The 13,333-nt window shown below is 39.1% G+C and overlaps 1 protein-coding gene across 2 annotated transcripts; it reads left to right on the top strand.

Moving 5' to 3' along the window:
- Positions 1-276: 276 nt before the first annotated feature.
- LOC143884578 (tubby-like F-box protein 5) lies at positions 277-5,047 on the top strand. 2 transcript variants are annotated; one of them, XM_077388227.1, is made up of 5 exons: positions 277-1,317; positions 1,514-1,992; positions 2,101-2,188; positions 3,747-3,879; positions 3,964-5,047. In XM_077388227.1, exons 2-5 carry the CDS (start codon positions 1,639-1,641, stop codon positions 4,634-4,636), a joined length of 1,248 nt encoding a protein of 415 aa, XP_077244342.1. In that variant the 5' UTR covers positions 277-1,317; positions 1,514-1,638; the 3' UTR covers positions 4,637-5,047. The 2 variants fall into 2 exon arrangements, with proteins under 2 accessions (XP_077244342.1, XP_077244341.1); XM_077388226.1 differs by having other exon boundaries at positions 278-1,317; positions 1,517-1,992.
- The last annotated feature ends 8,286 nt before the right edge of the window (positions 5,048-13,333 follow it).

Genomic DNA, 13,333 nt, shown 5'->3' on the forward strand with positions numbered 1-13,333 from the left:
GATTTATTCAAGATAACTAATACCAAGGGTTTATTCAAGATAAAATTACATCCGAGTCAAAAAAAAGGGTCTTCTCGGGTCGAGCGAGTCAATTCCGAGTCCAACAAAGTTTTAAGCAGTAGTCTGCATGTTGAAGAGAGGGAAAAGAAAAACGAAATTCTCGGGGAGTCTTCCACGACGACCACGACAAACGCCACGCGAGGAGGGCCCCATCGGAAAATGCCGAAAAAATAAAATAAAAGTATAAATAAAGTTAGGCATTTTTAAGCTTTCCTTTCTGAAATCAAGATTTACTATTTAGCTATAAAAAAAACAATAGAAGGATTTCAATTTGTTTAAATAGGGCTTGGAATCCAAGGAAGAGCAGTGGCGGTTGTGGAGATGGTGGAAAGGGGAAAAGGAGAAAGATAGCGATCCTAGGGCTTTTGAAAAAAAATCAGCCGACGTAATTTTCTCTATTCACCTTGTTTGTTGATCTGATTTTCAAGCTTTCGTGAGCTTCGGAGCACGAAAATCGGATCTTTTGTTTCCTTGCTGCCATTGTTAGGTTTTTTTGGCGAGGTCTGGAGGTTTTCTCAAAGAAATTGAACTCATTCTCTTCAATCGATACAGAAAGATTGATTTTTTTTTGGCTTGATTCCTTCATTTAGAGGTTCTCCGTCGATCTCTTGAGTTTTTTTTTCGAGAAAATCAGAGGTATTTTCGACAATCTGTACATCGAAGGTACAGAGAGTGATTTTTTTTTACTCGATTCCTTCATTTCGAGGTAGAAATCAGAGGTATTTCCGGCAATCGGCACATCAAAGGTCTGATTTTGGATTTCTGGTTCGTGATTTGAGTTTCTACGGCCGATGCGGAAGGTTAGGGTTTTTTATTTAAGAAATAGAACGCATTTGGGGGAATCCGTACATCGGCATTCGATTTTTAGTTTCAGGCCGATATTTTAGAAGCGATCGTTGATTAGTGTAAGTTTCTGACGACATTGGGAGGATCTCAAATCCGAGAATCGATTCTGGATTGTCGTGGTTGCATTCTGTTCTGAATCTGATTTTTTGGACGGGCATTTGAGATGATTCTGAGATTTTTCCGAAGATTCTGAGCTCTTTTGCCTTCGAGATTGGAAGAAAGTACGTCACATTTGTCGTGAGAATCGAAGAAACTGTAACGTTAGATCCGATTTTTATTTCCTTATTTGAATCTACCAAAGACGGTAGATCTGACGGTATTAAAACTCCTGATCTCCAAAGATCGTCTAACGTCGTTAGATTCCCCCTCAGATCCTGACGATTTGAGGGACGCTCTCCACAGATCTACCAGGTAAATTGTCAAACCCTAATTTTTTATTTGCTTTCCTTTTTCAGGAATGGCAAATCCTAACCTTTCCTTTTACAAAGTCTTCTCAATTACGTCCCAACATTGCATTTTTTTCCTTCTCAAACCCTAACCTTTGCTTTTACAAAGCCTTCTCAATTAGGTTCAAATTAACATTGCTTTTTTTTTTCTTTCTTTGAAGTAGGTTTGCTAAAAGGTGCATGGCTTTAGTTTAGTTTCTGCAGTTCTCATAGCGGGAGAATTGGGAGAAAACATTAGAAAAACGAGACTTTGTAGATTGAGAGAGGGAAAGTTTATTTTCTTTCAATGTCGTTTAAGGGCCTTGTTCGAGAGCTGAGAGAGATGAGAGATGGGATTGGTAGCATGTCGAGGCGAGGATCAGAAGGGAAACTGGTTCAGAGCCGAGCAAGGTCACAAAATGCTTTAGATAGTGCTCGATTCCTCTCTGGATTTGTTCAACAAAGCCGGTGGGCGAATCTACCGCCCGAGTTGCTCCTTGATGTGATCCGACGGGTTGAGGAGAGCGAGACTTCGTGGCCTGCAAGGAAACATGTTGTTGCTTGTGCCTCAGTTTGCAGGACATGGAGACAGATTACCAAAGAAATTGTCAAGACACCTGAAGAATCAGGGAGGCTCACCTTCCCCATTTCACTGAAGCAGGTTTTTTTTTCTTCCATTTTCTGTTTATTTATTATTTATTTTGTTGTTGTTTTTGTTTGTAGAAATGGTTTCTTGGTTTGGTTTTGATTGTTTTTTTCTCATATGTAGCCGGGACTTCGTGATTCACCCACACAGTGCTTTATCAGAAGGGAACGAGCAACTTCTACTTATCGTCTGTATCTTGGTCTGAGCCCTGGTAAGTGGTGATCACATTTGCGGCTCCCATTCTCTCCTTTTTATTTTAGATTGGTCACTGAAACAGTTTATTGAAATTGTTCATGGAATTTTCTCACTGATTCGAGAGTAGTGCAACTGACCTATTCGGCTATTCCAAATCTCTCTTTGTAGTATGATTTTCAATTTCCTGGCAATGTGAATGTGTTGGAATATGTGGGATCTCACCATCGGATTGTTGTGGTGGTGTATTAGGCAAATAGATTAGAAGAGGTAACCTTGAGAGATTAGAAAAGTATATTTGACTAGGATTGTTTCCTTTATTAATTATCAAGACTCCATTCTATGTTTACCCATGAGTGATCTATATAAGCACACTTTGGGATTGATTGTAATCTTTCTAGAATTAGTGAAATCTTCTCCTAATTTTACATGTTATCAGAGCAGGTCGTTTGGACTTTGCCGCCTTTATCACAACCCGGGTTGATACGTTTTCCGGCAGACGGCTGATATAGCCGTCTGCCTGGCCACGATAAATCCTTATATTCCTTTTTCTTTTAAACACTGCAACCAATTGCTCCAAAAGCTTAAGCCGTTGGAGTCGGTGTTATTTGATCATTTATACTTCAACAGAATGATTGAAATTTAGTTTTTTATTCCTTTACCTGGTTAATGAGTCTGCTTTAGAATGGTTTTTGACATGGCAATGGAATCCCATTGGTTTCTCTTATTTGCATTTAACAGTTTAGTGAGACCAGAGTTAATTGAAATTTCTTAAATTTTGTGATATTTTGCAGTTTTTTTTGCCATGTGAAGGTTTTTACAATTGTCTTGGTACTTTCCCTATTAATGGAAATTTTCTGTTCGGCAAATTTCAGATTCCTGGCAAAGGAGTTTTTTTTTAACTTCTCTTGGATTTTGTCTTGTTAGTTGAAATCTCTGTTGGAAGTTTTTCTATTTCCTGGAAATAGAAATCTCTGTTGGGATGACCAAAGTGAAATAGCTAGGTGGGCTCATGGAAAAATCAGAAGTTCAATTAGTAAATGAAATATGTTCAAATTTTTAGAAATTCGGATGAAAAAATCATGAGAATCTGTGGAAATTGTCTGTTTTGGAGAGATTTCCTAGACAAGGAGAAATCTTGCTGAGTTACGGGATTTCATGTAGTTACCATTAAAAAAAAAGGAATTTCAGGTAGTTACATTCTGTTTTTCAAAAAAGTTCAAGCTCTTCATTATCTCCTTTTTCCCCCTTGTATTTCCAAATTTGTCTACCTCAACTGGTTTGGGACAAAGGCTTAGTTGAGTTGAGTTGAGTATTTCCAAATTTGTCTAAATGTCTATGATATTATTATACAAATGAGAATGCACTGTGAACCCTTATGTTGTCCATGTGGCTGGGATAGTAATGGCCTTTTCTAAACTTAAAAAAGCCCTATTCTTAAACAATGTTAGGAAGTTTCAAAATGTAAAATAAAATCTAATGGAACTATGAGCAAACACTAAAAGAATTAAATATAGTCAATAGGCACCAATGCTTATGATGACAGTAACATAGATGATGTTTTATCAAATTTGCAGCTCTTCTAGGGGAGAATGGCAAGTTGCTGTTTGCGGCCAGAAAAATCAGACGTGCTACAAGCACAGATTTTGTGATCTCATTGGTCTCAGATGATTTCTCTCGAGCGAGCAATATGTATGTTGGAAAATTGAGGTAAGTTTTAGTTTTAATGAACCAGGTCTTTTTTCTCTTTACATTTGAACCTGATCTCTGAAGCCTTTGCTTTACTTTTATCAGGTCAAATTTTCTGGGCACCAAGTTTACCATTTACGACAGCCAGCCTCCAAATGATAGTGCAGTTTTGCCAAACAGTCGTTCAAGTCGAAGAATCCATTCCAAGCAAGTGTCTCCGAGAGTGCCTGCTGGTAACTACAACATCGCTACCATCTCTTACGAGCTTAATGTCCTCCGGACTAGGGGCCCAAGGAGAATGCAGTGCACCATGCATTCCATCCCTGTCTCTGCAATTCAGGAAGGGGGCAGTGCCCCAACTCCGTCTGGATTCTCCAACTTCCTTGAGGAACAGTTCTCTGTTTTATCTGTTGCAAAATCCAAGGACCCAATTGTAGATTTCAGCTCTACAAGCCTATCTGAGCGACCAATATCTGTCCAGAGCACTGGTGAGCAGCTGGTTTTAAAGAATAAAGCTCCTCGATGGCATGAGCAGTTACAGTGCTGGTGCTTAAACTTCAGGGGTCGTGTTACTGTTGCCTCTGTTAAGAACTTCCAGCTTGTGGCAGCTGTGGACCCTTCTCATCAAGTTCCGCTCGTGGAGCAGGAAAAGGTAATACTTCAGTTTGGAAAGATAGGGAAAGACATCTTCACCATGGACTATCGCTATCCACTCTCAGCATTCCAGGCATTTGCTATCTGCTTGAGCAGCTTCGATACCAAGCCGGTGTGTGAATGATTTTGTGATTTCCTTAATGGTAATGCATTCAGTTCCCTGCTTCTATCTTAATGGTTTGCTTCCTTCAAAAAGCTGGTGCTGTAAATATATTCTTCCTTAGAAGCTCTTTTACCCTTCTGCCCATTGTTGTGACCGCCGAGTATATTAGATGTGCAGGCATTAGTTATATTTTGGCATGACAGAGGCACACAAGGTATGTGTTGTTTCAATTTAGTCAGAGGTACAACGCTGTCTCTCCAATATTTGCAGTTTTTGATGTTTGATTTTGTAGAGATGTTGCGGAAGTCTGAGGGGATTTGTATTTCTCTAATTTGAGACTTGTTTCCATTGAATTGAAGAGATTCAAATGGCAAAAGACTGTATGAACTCAACATATAAATTATTTAAATCCTTAAGTTGTCACAGCAAAAACTGGTAAAAACCATACATAGGAAGACAGAACATCCTCCTACTTTTATTCTACCATACATGCAATTATATTTTCATATGCTTTGAGAGATGCAGATGACGGTGTAATGCTTTGAAACCTCAGCTTCTTCTTTTATTTATTCATTTTCTTACTTGCGGTTTCCCCGTCATGCTTTTTTCCATTGCCATTAGATGCAGTATTATTTCTGCTATTGTTGTCTCTGTTCTTTTCCGTCTCCCTGCGGATAGTGGAAACCATGACGCTTAGGCTTCTGTGGGCTGTCATTCTTGTTGAGCTTGTTGTAGTCCGTGTATATGCATCCAGCCTTCTGTGTTTTCAGATTCAGAACCTGTAACCATGGATGCTCCTTTATTTTAACCTGCTAGGGTTATAAAACTTATTGCGTGCTCATCCAGAGGCTGCTCTGGGTGCCACGTTTCACCGTCTGTATGTTTGTCCTTTTGGCGGGTGGAAATTGTAGATTGTAGTTTTGCTCTCCTTTCCCATAGAGCTTGTTGATGCTGACTGGTTTTCATTGATGTCTGCTTGTTTCTCCATCATCTTTATGATCTTATGACCGCCATCTCTGTTTTGGGTGTGGTCCTCATTTTCCATTGACCTGTAGTCCTCGCTTTTGGACTTGATTCCATGTCAAGACATTGGTTCTGCTGGGGTATTGCCCTGCATTTCTGATCTTGTTTGTGGCTCCGGCCATGTTTCTGCAGGGGGTTGAGAGCCTCTTTGACTAGCTGATTGTGACTGAGAAGCTGTTGGAGATGGTGATTACTGATTGGGACTGAGATGATATTTGAGGTTTTTTTTTTTTTTTTTCCTTCGATTTTTTTTGCTCTAGATTGAAAAAATAACCTTCAGTCATTCCCGTGGATGCATTATGAACACATTTTGATTCCTTAGCTCGGTATTTTTTGAGCGACTCTTTGTTGCTCGAGAAATTAAAAAAAATGATTTATTGGGTCTCTTTTGTGCTCCCTCTTAAAAAAAACCAACCCTATCTCCTCCCCACCTTGCCAAAACCTTCCCATCATCTCCCTTCTCTACGACAACGACTCCTTCGAAACAATGGCTTTGCCAGAGACGACCCTCTCAAGCCAAGCAATCCTTGCTGTGTTTTGTCTCAACCAAATCCATTGACTCTATCAAATCCTACTTGCATTAGTTTTTAATCTCTTTTAGCTACTTGTAACACTAACATACATTATCACTTGTTCTGCAACCAATTAAAGCATATTTCTTTATATGTTCACTTCTTCTCATGGATCGGAAATATCATGCCCAATGCCTCGGAAAAAATGGTGGGTGATTCTTCCACAATGGAATCTGATGCTTTTTACCCATAATCATGCTTTGCTGAGACTCACCAAGGCAAAAATAACTCAGTTAAGTGGTATTGTTGCAGTATAACTGCGTACTAATTATCCCACAACCCGGATATTCCCTGCCGAACAGCCATGATGATCGCAGTCCCTAGAAAAGATTGTTCAAATTCAAGATTGGGGGAGACGGATGAGAAGGAGACGGTGATATTGGTGACGAGGGAAAGGGAAGGTGATGCAGGAGCCTGCGATCATCTCATCCATTCCCACACAGCATGGATGGACTAGCACCACAATTATCTTTTTGTTATTTTTTATCGAGTCGTCACATCACCGTTATCGATCGCGTGCCCGTCCTGCGTCAGAAGGGGTAGGTCAAGGATAATATATAGGGTTTTAATGATTATTTTGTTCCAATAATATTTTCTTAAATCAGTCCTGATACATTACACACAATTGAACATCATGAAGCAACCCATTTCCCATGGATTGCTGTCCTTGTACCAAACACCACCAATGTGATGTGATTTTCTTAAGATTAAAGAGCCACTTCTTACATACTATCGTCACACTTTTCATGTGATGGACATCGCCACATGAATATGTGATCTTGTTTGGTAAAGTGAAACATCTGCAACAAGGAACATGTGATCTTTGAGATCCTTTTAGCTGCAGTTTTACGTTACAAGGATAGCAAAGGGGTTTGTAAAATAATGAAAAAGGAGTAGAAATGAGCAGATGGGTGCACTCCACATGGACTTCACCAACCTACATTGGACTAATTAAGCCACAAAACGACCAACTAAACAATAATTTCTTGGTCTTTTCCTCATATAGACTTTGAAAATTTGATGGACTCAGTTCTTTTAAGAGATACAATTCCTCAGAGGAAATGATTCCGATTAGGCACATGCACTTTCTACTCTACAAGGCTTTTCTATTATATCGGTAGGTATGCCTAATGAGGCATTTCTTTATTCATAGGGGTGCTACAAGCAGCTTTTCCTTTTCTTTCTTTTTAGAGGGGTTTTTTGGTGGTTGATGTAAGGAGGCACTTTCACACCTATCTTCACATTCAATGGCCCTATGAAACCCCAACCTATAAAGGAGATCTAAACTAGCAATATCTTTACAGGGAAAAAAAAAAAACATGCATGTGTAATCAATGCTAAGATCAATTTTGAGTCCCCATACAGGGACATGCATGCGTATCAAGACCATTGATAATTGAAACCATTATGAGGCAACCCACAAGGTCCTGGTCTCATCACATTACTTTGGGAGATAAAGTCCTACAAAAATCAATAATTTAGCCTTTCTAGCAAAACCCATCAATGGCTTAGCTTTTCTTGGCGGAACCCTAAACGAGTCTGGATGAATCAAGTGGCTAAGATTATATGATCAATGTGGGGTCGAGCGCACTGGTTTTAGACCTAATCATATCTGCATGACACGCGCGGTCCCAAAAGTAGCTATGAGCAAAGAGCTTAACTACTCAACAACCACATCTTTTTAGCAAATTATAAGAGAGCAGTAATGCAGACAATTGAGATCAATGGTCACAGACAATTCTTGTGTACTGGGGGACATGTATGTGAAACCAAGACCATTGATCTTGTAGAGCTCATTGGATGACCACATGATCTTGTTCTCCTCGCAAGGAGACATCTCATGCCTAAGATAAAGGGGTTTCGTTAACGAGTGTTAGTGTCAGGGCACTCGTTAAGGTGCATTGGGAAAGGAATTCTACACATGTTATGATAAAAATGACTCAAAACCGTTGTAAAATTCTCAAAGGATGTGAAAAATGATTGGAAAATTCCTTTCCCAGTGCACCTTAACGAGTGCTAGTAAAACGGTTAACTCTTCTTAGCAAACTCTAAACAAGACTTGATGGATCAAGGGCCTCAGATGATCCGAGCAATGTGTTTTAAAAGGCATGGATACATTCAGACCAACAAATCTAATCACACACACGAGGAACCAGCAAGGCCCAATACAAGTCCACTAGGAAGGAGCCTAACAACCCAGACATTTCATCATTTTCTCTTTATTAATATTTCTGCCTAACGCCAGCTTACGCATCCAAAAAAAAAAAAAAAAAAAACAATACACTGTTAATGAACAGTTTGGATTATAGTCACAATTTCTATTAGATAGTGATATTCAGACGGTTTTATGGTGAACTCTAGTACGTGTGTGTGGGGGAGAAAAAAAATTGATGCAACCCACATTAACTCAACTCAACTCAACTCAACAAAGCCTTTGTCCCAAACTAGTTGGGGTCGGCTAAATGAATCCTTTAGAAAAAATTCATGAAGAAGGTAAAAGGAATCTACCCGGCTTTAATCCTGGTTGTAGTTGGGTTCTTTTACGTGGATCATTTTCTTCCATTATATCCTATCCAAGGTCATGTTCTCTGTTATGTTGCTACCTATTAAGTCTTTCCTCACTGTTTCTACCTAAGTTGTTTTTTGTCTACCCCCACCTCTTTTTACTCCATCAATTTGGCACTAGTCGCCTCTTCTCACCGGAGCATCCAAAGGCCTACGTTGGATATGTCCAAACCATCTTAAGCGGTGCTCTCTCATCTTCTCCTCAATTGGTGTCACCTCCACCTTTTTACGAATGTCTTCATTTTTAATTCTATTTAATCTTGTGTGGCCGCATATCCATCTAAGCATTTGCATCTCCGCTACACTCATCTTATGCACATGTTGTTTCTTGGTGGCCCAACATTCTGAGCCGTACAACATGGCTGGCCTCACAGCTGTCTTATAAAACTTTCCTTTCAACTTGGTAGGGATTTTACGGTCGCACAGAACTCCTGAGGCAAGCTTCCACTTCAACCAACCTGCTCTTATTCTATGGTTAACATCCTTTTCAATCTCTCCTTCCTCGTGTAGAATTGAACAAAGATAGCGAAAGATATCCCTCTTAGGTACCTCCTGTCTGGTCATTTTACTACGTCCTCGTCCCGCCTCCTTACATTACTAAAGTTGCATTTCATATATTCTATCTTAGTCCTAGTGAATCTAAAACCTTTAAACTCTAAAGTAGTTCTCCATAACTCTAATTTAGCATTTACTCCTGCTTTGGTTTCGTTGATTAATACTATGTCATCTTCAAATAACATACACCACAATGAAGATATGCTTTGCCCCAAAATCTTCTCCAGAGGATGACCCTAACTCTCTTATATGTGGAGGTTAAAATGGATGACACCATATAAAAACCTCCACATAACAGAGGGTTATTATCATCCTCTAGTGAAGATTTTTTGGGGGCATAGCCAATTTGCATCTGGGCCCAACTTTGAACAGTTTAGATCACCATATATTGTGGGCCCACTATTTTTTTCTACATTCGCATGTACAAAAATTATTGATTTTCACATATCAGATAAAGAACTACAAAGCCCAGCTCTTTAGCTTTTCTTGTTCCATTAAGATCTTTTCAACAGCATTTAAGGCATGTTTAACAATCATGAAAAATAATTCCATGGAATATCATGAGCCCAATTATGAAATAGGCTCAGCAGGAAGAAGGTAAACCATAGCATGAGTTGATGTATAAAGGGCCTAAGTCTATTGATGTTCTCAACTGCATTTGGCCGGACTTATTGTGGTCACAGGCGGGACTTCTTGTGGTCATTTTTCTTCAATAAATAGTTTAGATTGTAAACTTAGTTGAAAGAAACAGAGCCTCAATAAATATTTACACCCCTTTCAAACAAAAGGATGGTGGAAATGCATGCACGTTAGTAAAAGACATACAAGAGGCTTGAAACTGAAAATGTTGGAAAAGGATGGAAATTATCATTTCTCTAAGAATGCGTTTGGATACCCTCAGGAATCATCAATTGGTATCGACATCAAATTCCATTCCAATTCCATTTTCCTGTGGTAAATGGAATGTCGAATCCGTTTCTAGTGTTTGGTTACATTATAATAAGGAATCAATATCGACATCTCTTACTACGGGGAGTTTATAGAGAAAGGGGAGTTTACATGGTTTTGCACGATGTTTGGGTTTTGACTCTGTCCATCTCATCATAGGGGTTTACATATTGCAAAAGTTCTCTCTGTATTTTGAGCAGCAGCAGCGCGCACAGAGAGAGAGAGAGAGAGAGAGAGAGAGAGAGAGAGAGAGAGATGCTAAAAAAATTGCATGAGTCCTTTGTATTTGGAACATCACAGACAAGACAGAAAGAAGACCTAATTTTCTCTGTATTTTCCCCACTTGCAGCAACACCAACCCAGCGTACAAAAAAGGCATACGCAGAGAGAGAGAGAGAGTAGGGGTGTCAACGGATTCACTTCGGATCGGATCCACCTATGTCTTAGTCACGATCCATTCAAATCCCTTATCAGTTAGATCGGATTCGGAGTGTTCTTCGGATCCTACTTCTTGTGTCATGGTCATGATCCATTTCAAATCCTACTTCTTGTGTACATCGGAGTGTCCTAATAGGTCCTACTTACCAAAACAACAAAAAATCTCGGCTTTTTTCATTTGAAATGAACTCCAAAACTTCCTCAATTCTGACAAGAATCTGTCACTAAATCTAATAACAACTCATGATTTTGATGAAGAATAGGATTTTATTGTTAAAAAGAACTCCAATGCTCGAGGGTGCATGACGATAAAACTTTCTAGTAACTAATCCTTGTTGAGGATGAGTGGCAAGTTTATAGGAAGAAAAACCGATTAAGAAAGGAAGATGTCTGGAAAAGGGGGGAAATGGAAAGTCGTAAGCTAAGCAATATTTACTTCATTTTTATGAAAATACCCCTTATTTAAGACTTAATATAAGAAATATTTTGACGGTATTTTAGTAAAAGGACTTCGGATCGTTACTATCCATCGGATTTTTTTACCATGTCTTGTTCACGATCCGAAATTTTTCAGATCATACGAAGAGGATCCACAATATTTCCATGGATATGGATCCTTCTAATGTGCCTAGATCCTGTCTATTAAGGTTCGGATTCGGACTATCCATCGGACCGTCTGGGTCCATTGACACCCCAGAGAGAGAGAGAGAGAGAGAGAGAGAGAGAGAGAGAGAGAGAGAGAGATTTTCTCCCTAAAATCACAGAGAGGATTTTTCTCCATAATTTCATCCGCCAAAACGAGTGTTTTTTGAGTTGGGAATCAGAATACAACCTACCTCAGGGGGTATCATAATCCGCCCGAGATTCAACCATAAATTCCTCTAGGCCATTCCCTTTATACCGAGTAATACCAACCAAACGCAGGAATTGCGGGGATAAAATCAAATGCCGATTCCTGACTTCCGATTCCAGCAAACCAAACACACCCTAAGGATTATCATTCTTTTTGGATATTTATGTTTGCATACACAGAGCCGATAATCTGTCATAAGGCACAAGCAGACCAACTTTTTGCATTAATTATGCCAAAAATAGATTTTATGTTTGAATAACTATGAGATAAAAGAAGTTATGGAGCTTCAAAATGCAAGTTTTTTTATAGCTATAAAGAAAGGCAACTGACATGGGCACTAGAATGTTTGATAACGAGACAGCTTCACCCTGTCTTATATGTTTTAACCATACTTTTTGGAAATTATAATCGCCTATGAAAGCCACGGTAGCAGTCCCCAAAGGTTGTAGACTGAGCATAAATAAGACAGAGTATATTGAGTGCAACTTTAGTAATGTAAGGAGGCGGGGCGAGGATGTAGTAAATATGACTGGACAGGTGGTATCTAGTTCAATCCTACGTAAGGAAGGAGAGATTGAATAGGATGTTAACAACAAAAAAATAGAACAGGTTAGACTCGTGCCAAGTTGATGGAGTAAAAACCCGTAGGGTGTGCCAAGTTGATGGAGTAAAAACCCGTAGGGTAGACCGAAAACAACTTGGAGTGAGGAAAGACTTGAGGGCTAAGAATATTACAGAGAACATGACCTTGGATAGGATAGAATGGAATAAAATGATACATGTCTATGAACCCAACTAGTGTCAGGATTAGACTTAATCAATTTGAACCGAGTAGATCCTTTCACTTTCTTCATAAAAATTTTCTAAAGGATTCAATAGCTGACTCCAACTAGTTTGGGACAAAAGCTTAGTTGAGTTGAGTTGAAAGTATTTAATACCTATAAAGATATCTACATGTATGAAATATTAAATGGACAGGCAATTTTCCTGGTGGTCTCCAGGAATTTGGAGACTACATGGGCAACCAAACAATAGATTTTCCTGAAATGGCACCCAAAAATGCAAAGCAGAATTCCTAAACAATCCCAATTTTTGTGTAACCAAACATACCTAAGGTATATAAATATAAAGGAAAATGAGATTCCCAAATCCCACTCCCTTTCTTCAACAAGGGACTCTATTCTGTATACTTTTTGAAAGGATGATGATAAATTAGCACCCCCTGTAGTATAATTCGCACCCCTGAAAGGAACATAAGTGGCAGACGTTCCCCCTTTTTAACGTTACAGGGGTGCGAGTTTATCATCACCCTTCTTAAAATTGGTTTTGAGCCTTCAAAAGCTAATTACAAAAGTGTAGTGGGGTGTAAATTCTACAATGCGTGTGCCGGTTAAAAAGCGACCCTTATTTTGTACGCCCAAATCCAAATGGAAAAATTGCCAACGGGGGGCATCAAAATACAAGAATTGTGAACGGGGGTCACAATTTTGAAAAATTGTTAAAGAGAGTTGTGATAACCCCTTTTGAGAGTTTGATAACCCCCTTTTAGAGACTTGATTACCCCCATTTCGTCCCTCTCTAACAATTTTTCCAATCCAAATTCCTCTACAACACTCTATTTAATTTTTCCCAAACTCCGAACCCCAAAATCAAATGCTCCAACATTTTTAAACCTTTAAACATTTTCTATGAAATCCAATGGAGATTTAACTATAGTTTCAATCTATTCATTCCTAATTTTGCCAGATTTATCTCCCAGAAGGT

This window comes from Tasmannia lanceolata, unplaced genomic scaffold (assembly GCF_043159265.1).
Source record: "Tasmannia lanceolata isolate RefF3 unplaced genomic scaffold, GAP_Taslan_0.1 ptg000008l, whole genome shotgun sequence".
NCBI classification, from domain to species: Eukaryota; Viridiplantae; Streptophyta; class Magnoliopsida; order Canellales; family Winteraceae; genus Tasmannia; species Tasmannia lanceolata.

Coding starts and splice junctions, on each gene's coding strand:
- LOC143884578 (XM_077388227.1), top strand. CDS start 1,639: ATGTCGTTTAAGGGCCTTGTTCGAGAGCTGAGAGAGATGAGAGATGGG. Junction 2,189..3,746: donor GTATCTTGGTCTGAGCCCTG/GTAAGTGGTGAT, acceptor TCAAATTTGCAG/CTCTTCTAGGGGAGAATGGC. Junction 3,880..3,963: donor ATGTATGTTGGAAAATTGAG/GTAAGTTTTAGT, acceptor TACTTTTATCAG/GTCAAATTTTCTGGGCACCA.